A 7,500-nucleotide genomic window follows, 5' to 3' on the forward strand; every position below is an offset into this window, starting at 1 on the left:
CAGTATCTAATCGAATGCCCCACAATTTAATTTGAAATGAATGTAAACATTTATATAGCGCATGTTTACAGATTTACAATGCCCAATGCGCCAATATGCTTCCTATATTCCCCCCAGCAGACCATCTGGAACCATATAGAAAGTTCGAACTTGACGTCACACAGGTCTTTGTTATTGTTTTTGCCATCCGCGTTTATGAGTAATTCTCGCTAAAATGTATCAACCTGACAATAAACGATCATGGTTACACAACGTTTTGTGTGTTGGTCAGTTATACTTCCGGATGGCAATGTTGTGAGCTCCTTAGCCAAGTGCGTACTATCTATTATTTCCATTTCATACATTGCCTGTCGCCTTTTAGGCATCCATTTTCTACTAATACTCTGACAATATCTGTCACTGCAAATAGGCAGATACTCAATCACACCTGAATCGAGTGTGGTAATGTGCGTTAAGTGCCTTACTCAAGGACACACAAAATGCTCGGACGAGATCTTTCCACGAGGACTGTCACCCATCCGGCCACTTATCACGATTAATATTGAATGGCTCTTATGAGAAGATGAGAGACAGCGTACTATCTAATCATTATCATCATCATCAACATCATCATCATCATCATCATCATCATCATCATCATCATCATCATCATCATCATCATCATCATTATCATCGTCATTATTATTATTATCATAATAATAATAATAATAATAATAATAATAATAATAATAATAATAATAATAATAATAATAATATAATAATATATAATAATAATTAATATATTATTATTATTATTATTATTATTATTATTATTATTATTATTATTTTATTATTATTATTATTATTATTATTATCATTATTATTATTATTATTATTATTATTATTATTATTATTATTATTATTATTATTATTATATTTGTCAACAGATTGGAATACCAAGGAATTCGATCGCCATTTCCAAGATCTGAGAGGGACTTTGATCCTGGCTCTAAATATCACGTGATTTTCAACTCCATGTTTTCAGGGTAAATACATTATATCATTTCTGTTTTATTATTGTTTTATAACAACTGCTATTGTTTTAAGGATCAAATGTTACTTATGATATTTTTAGATAGATCTATTGTAAAGATAAAAAACAAAAATCTGAACGAGTTGTCAATTATCTGTTTATTCATTGTTTGTTTAATTAGTTATATATATGTTTTTATTTTTATATATTATTTATCTATTTCTTTGTTGTTATTGTTGTTGTTGTTCTTGTTTCTTTTGTCTGTCTATTCGTCTGTCTTTCAGTCTCTCTGTCTGTCAGTCTGTCTGTCTGTCGGTCTTCTTCTTCTTCTTCTTCTTCTTCTTCTTCTTCTTCTTCTTCTTCTTCTTCTTCTTCTTCTTCTTCTTCTTCTTCTTCTTCTAACTGTTATTATCATTATCATTAGTATTGTTATTATTATTATCGTTATTATTATTATTATTATTATTATTATTATTATTATTATTATCATCATCATCATCATCATCATCATCATCATCATCATCATCATCATCATCATCATCATCATCAAACAATATATTATTATTATTATTATTATTATTATTATTATTATTATTATTATCATCATTATTATTATTATTATTATTATTATTATATTATTATTATTATTATTATTATTATTATTAGTATTATTATTATTATTATTATTATTATTATTATTATTATTAATATGAGTATGATCATTTTAATTATTATTATAATCACCATCATCATCATCATTTTTAACAAATTAAAGTTAATCACAACTGCGTTGTTAATCTGCATTTTTGTCTCCGACAACATCACAACAGATACTACTTAGCGCAATTCCAACAGTTCCAGTTGTTTTCTTCTCTATGTCGAGAAAAAGAGAAGCTTTCACAAGAACCTCCATCCATACACGGTGATCCTCGAGTGACTTCAAGCTCCGCAGACAAACTACCCCTTCATCAATGTAATATTTACGGATCGAAGGAAGCGACTCACAAATTAAGGCAAGTTACTATGTTAACTGGAGGCAAGCAGAAATGTGGTTTCTTAGAAGGATGTTAAGAATCTCATGGACAGAGAAGAAAACTAATGAAGTATTAGAGCAAGCTGAAAGTAAAAGGTTATTAATTCGTACAATAATAATGCAATTTTTAGGGCACTTAAATCGACATAAATGTATTGAACATCTTGCTCTCACAGGAAAGATAGAAGGTTTGGTTTGTGTCGTGTGTTGTGTTGTGTGTGTGTGTGTGCGTGTGTGTGTGCGTGTGTGTGTGTGTGCTTGTGTGTGTAAATGATTATGTTTCAGCCATAGCAATTTGTAATTTAAGCGCTTAGAGTCTGGTGTCTCTGAGTTATAGCGCTATATAAGTTTTCAGCATTATTATTATTTATTATCATTAAAAAGAGTAAAGGTAGACCAAGAAAAACATATTTGAATAGTGTAAACAGCTGGGTGACAAAGAAAGAGAAGAGTAATATTAGTTTTCTGAGGTTATCCGATCAGAGAGATGAATGGCGTACCATGATCACCGATGTCTGGCACAGACTTGGTACTTGAAGAAGAAGAAGAAGAAGACGACTATGTTAATAGTCGAGGAAACCCAGCTCTCTGTTATTGTTTTTAGCCAGCTATTTTTATGAGTAGGTCTACTCACTAAATTGTATAAATTAGACAAGAAACGTTTAAGGTTATACATAGTTTTAGGTGGTGGTATGTTATACCCGCATGGCGAATGTTGTGAGTTTTATAATTAAACGCATACAATCATAAATCCAAACTCTCGTACATTGAAAAATATAAACGTATTTCAAATTTTGGCCAGAAAAATGATCCTCATATTGTTAGATACTCTAACGTGCGGCTATGTGGTCTAGTGGTATGACACTTGCTTTCGGATCGGAAGGTCCTGGATTCGATCCTCGCCTCGCTCGGCGCATAGTTGAGTCCTTGGAAAAGGCTCTTTACTCACATGATCTCACCGTACTCAGGCGTAAAATGAGTACCTGACCGTTAACAGCGTTGTCTTTGTCCGAAAAATTGTAATATCGCCTAACAGGCGTCATGTCCCGTCCAACATGTTAAATGTTGCTGTTAATCAGGGACCCCGTGTAAAGCGCTTTGAGCACAGTTAGTGGATATTGCGCTATATAAAGCTCAATTATATAATCACTCTCAAATCCGGGACGTCGCGAAGTATGACGTTGTTAGATCAGACCTGCATAGTACTACGAAAAATTCGTAAACTTACGAATTTTTGGCTCTATCTACAGAACTTTTTGCACGTCTTTCTTTGACTCAATAAATCTAGTTTAAAAGGAATGTTTAGTTCCTTACAACCTATAATGAGGACTTTGGAGCCTTTTTTGGATCATGATGATGAGGTCAAATTATCATTTTGCAAAGCTATCTAGATATAGTGAATTTTTCTTTTTCTTCCCTAGGAACTTCGAATTTTTAGCTCTATCTACAGAACTTCATGCACGTCTTTGACTCAATCAATCTTGTTTAAAAAGAAAGTTTAATTCTTTAGAACATATATTGAGGACTTTGAGCTTTTTTTTTTGATAATTAAGAGGGCAAATTATTATTTTTCAAAGCTAGCTATAATAGTGACTTTTACCTTTTCTTCTCTTAGAACTACGAATTGGTTTAAATTTTAAGCAGGCAGCTCTGTTTTAGATGCTCTGAAATCTAGGACTTTGCGCAAGTATGATAGCTTCAATTTCTTGATGGTTGACATGAACTGACAGTCTTTAACTCTCTCCTTACCAACTATAGGAAAATGGTCACATTCGTTACGATACAACCAACAATTTTCTTATTCAAATTTATCTTGTACAACATAGAATTTAAAGAAAATGAACAGTGTGTTGTAGAGCATGTTTTACTAAAGAAATTATGTATCACTAGAACTTCCTGCTATTGTGTTTGCGTAATACTAATATATACATCTTCTCCTATGTGGTCTTGAGGTATGATACTCGCTTTCGGATCGGAAGGTCCCGGGTTTGAGCCTCGTGCTCGGCGTATAGTTAAGTTCTTGGAAAAGGCTCTTTACTCACATTCTCTCACCGTACTCAGGTGTAAAATGAGTATATGGCCGTTAACAGCTTTGTCATTGTCCGAAAAAATGTAATATCCTAGCAGGCGTCATGTCCCGTCCTACATGTTAAATGTTGCTGTGGACCAGGGACCCCTTGTAAAGCGCTTTGAGAACATTTAGTGGATATTGAGCTATATAAAGCTCAATTTTTATTTTTTTTTACATTTCACTCCTAAGTGATATGAAACATAAATGTGTAATATAAGACAATACTATGGGGTGAGGCTATTTTTGGTAGCAGAAAACCGGCAAAACCCATTAGCACAGCAGAACATGATATTTTAAAAGCCTAATTAAAGTGAATTCTCGTATATAAAGTGTCTTGCCCAAGGTTACAATTTAAGACATGAAAAAATACAAATACACATATACACACAGGCACATACGCACACATGCACCATCCGCACCCAGAAGGTAAACTCCAGTTACCTAATCAGACTTCGTAATGTCTCGGAACCAGTAATGAGTGAGAATATTGGACAATACTTTCCTCAATTCTCATTCGTCTTTAGTGTTTCACACATAGTGTTTGATTGAAATATCGGAGACCCGAAACATTCCACAATACCTGGTCCTGACTTCATATCGGAGACCCGAAACATTCCACAATACCTGGTCCTGACGTCATCGATTGACTTAAAGCTTCTACTTAATTTGACTTATTTTTATTTAACGGTCGTGATAGTAGCTCAGTTGGTAGAACACTCGCTTCACACGCAAAGGGTCCGAGATCGATCCCGGGTGCAGTCCAGATTTTTTTTTCTGACCCCCTATCCACTCAGCAGTGATTGGGTAGCTGGGTTTGTTAGATCTGGCGGAAAGTACTTTGTAATAGACTAGCGTCCTATCCAAAGGATTGCAATCAATTGCCTCATGGCTCTTTTAAAAAAAATTATCCCGTTATTGTATCGGGGAATGTTTTGAGTTGGTCTGAGGCTGTTTCTTTTTTCCATTGCCACAATGAGACTTAATCAATATACGATTCTTACTCTCTTGCCTTTTGGAATTCCGGGCGTGTTCACAACCGCTGCACAAACTTCCGAGTGCGCGTTGGGAACCAATTTCGAATTTCAACAAAAGCAAGCGTGTAAGAGTTATTTTATTCTTCCCCTCAATGAATTTTGATGTCATCTTTGAATAAAAGACATTTTCAAAGATACGTAAATGATAGACATCTACTTCTTTCTAAAGAATCTATTTTTTAAAGCGAAATTTAACGTTTGATAATCTGACGTCACAAATTAATCTAATATTATAAGGTAACGTTTTTCTAAGCCTACCGAAATATAACTGGAGTGAGATGAATTCAGTTCTTACTAAAATTAAACTTTAATAAAATAAATGTGAATAATCTTTACTGTGACACCTTCGAACTTCGAATTTGTAAAATTTCAAGAAGCCAGCTCTGTGTCAGGTGGTCTCGATCTCAAATCTGGGACTTCGCGCAAGTCTGACAGGTGTCCATATAAGGACCTTCCTGTAGCAAATTGTTATTTTATACTTGATATCATTATGCGTTACTATTTAGGCAGAGGGGTGGAATAATTTGGGTTATCTGACGTCCAATTGACTACACGTCGGCTTTGGGTAGATTACACATAAATCCCACTGAACTTAGCAAGTACATCAATCAATACATTGCTTAAAAACAAATTGGTATCTAGTTTCTTTTGTGTATCTAGGCCTAATATATTCCAATATTGTTTCTGAAAAATTAAGCTTTACTTCTCTGCCCATTTCACCCATAACACAAAATTCGATTTAATAGGGAACAAAGTCGTGACGTCACACCCTCTAATTTTCCGGTTCCAGGTTGATTGGAAGTGTGTATGTAGCCAGTTTGTAAGAGGACTTATAAGAATGAGATGGTATACTTATTTTTTTTGGCTGGATATATTTTCAGATTCTTTGGATTTTGGAACGTAAAAAATGTAATGATAGATGATCTTTATTGACGACCAGTATATATTTAGACTAGAAATATAATGCCATCATTCTGAAACCAGTAAATCATTCAAGCAGTTATATATTCAGGCCTCCAGAAGAGCTTTTTTGAGATTATTTTAATAGCACAATATCCACTAAAAGTGCCCAAGCGCGTTACAAAGGGTCCCTGACCAACACCAACACGTAACATGAAGAACAAGACATGACGCCTGTTCGGCGCTAATACTATTTTTTTCCCGACAGAGACAACGCTGTTAACGGCCGGGTACTCATTTTACACCTGAGTACGGTGAGAGAATGTGAGTATAGACTCTTTTCCATGGACTCAACTATGCGCCGAGCCAGGCTCGAACCTAAGACCTTCCGATCCGAAAGCGAGTGTCATACCACTAGACCACATAGCCGCACATAGAGGGTTTTATACGTCCAGTGAGATTGGTACCAGGTTTTTTTGGACATCACTTGTTTGTTCCCCATTACTCTTTCTCGTTTTATAACAGACGTTTTCTCAACTACGGATCAAGTATACCATGGCAAGACCAGCTATTGGAGTTTACCGGTGACGTCACAGTTACTTCGGACGCCATGTTGACCTACTTTAAACCTCTGCACCAATGGCTGAAGGGAGAAAACTCTAATCAGGGAGAGATTCTTGGATGGCGTGGCGCCGAAATAAATTGGGAGGAATGAGGACTTTGCTTTTGTGGTTGCTGCTGTTGTCGTTGTGTTTGTTGTTTTTTGTTGTTGTTGTTGTTCTCGATGTTGCTGTTGCTGTCGTTATTGATTTTGCGCTTCTTCTTCTTCTTCTTCTTCTTCTTCTTCTTCTTCTTCTTCTTCTTCTTCTTCTTCTTCTTCTTCTTCTTCTTCTTCTTCTTCTTCTTCCTCTTCTTCTTCTTCTTCCTCTTCTTCTTCTTTTCTCCTTCTTTTCCTCTAAAAACAGCATATCTTCTTTCAACTCATCCCCCCAACCCTTTCTTTCTCCCCTTCTCTCATTTCTCTACCTCCCCTTCTTCCCGATCAATTTCCGCCTATCTCTTCTTTTTTGAAACATATTGATTTGATTTTTATATATACTAAAATATATCATTTTTCTCCTTTATCGTGTATAATAAAACTATACTCATTTTTAAATCTTAATGGACCATTCCATTTTTATCTATTTCTCTTGTTCTTTGTACATGCATACAGGTTAAATGTGACTCTCCACTCTCAAAACAATGGTATGTATAGGGCGATTACCGGACTTGGCTTAATCCTCTTCATCTCTTGTGGAACATAGGGCTTCTACCACACCCCCCCCCCCCTCATGGATTTCCATCCTTGTCGTGGTGATGGGGGCTTGAGGCATACCGAGGGCAAAGGTGTAAATCCCCGTTGACCGTCACGAGACCATCCCGGGTATCGAGCCTAAGCGAGCGCCCCCCC

The 7,500-nt window shown here is 35.4% G+C and overlaps 1 protein-coding gene across 1 annotated transcript in view; it reads left to right on the forward strand.

Moving 5' to 3' along the window:
* Positions 1–7,171, forward strand: part of LOC144957823 (angiotensin-converting enzyme-like) — a 41,199-nt gene extending 34,028 nt beyond the window's left edge. The window contains exons 10-12 of the mRNA XM_078889280.1: positions 927–1,025; positions 1,843–2,025; positions 6,576–7,171. Of these exons, the coding sequence (XP_078745406.1) occupies positions 927–1,025; positions 1,843–2,025; positions 6,576–6,765 (472 nt within the window). The 3' untranslated portion in view covers positions 6,766–7,171. The remainder of the gene's footprint in view (positions 1–926; positions 1,026–1,842; positions 2,026–6,575) is intronic.
* The last annotated feature ends 329 nt before the right edge of the window (positions 7,172–7,500 follow it).

The sequence above is a fragment of the Berghia stephanieae genome, chromosome 12, assembly GCF_034508935.2.
Source record: "Berghia stephanieae isolate SIO BIC M18660-M18661 chromosome 12, UCSD_Bste_1.3, whole genome shotgun sequence".
Lineage (NCBI taxonomy): Eukaryota > Metazoa > Mollusca > Gastropoda > Nudibranchia > Aeolidiidae > Berghia > Berghia stephanieae.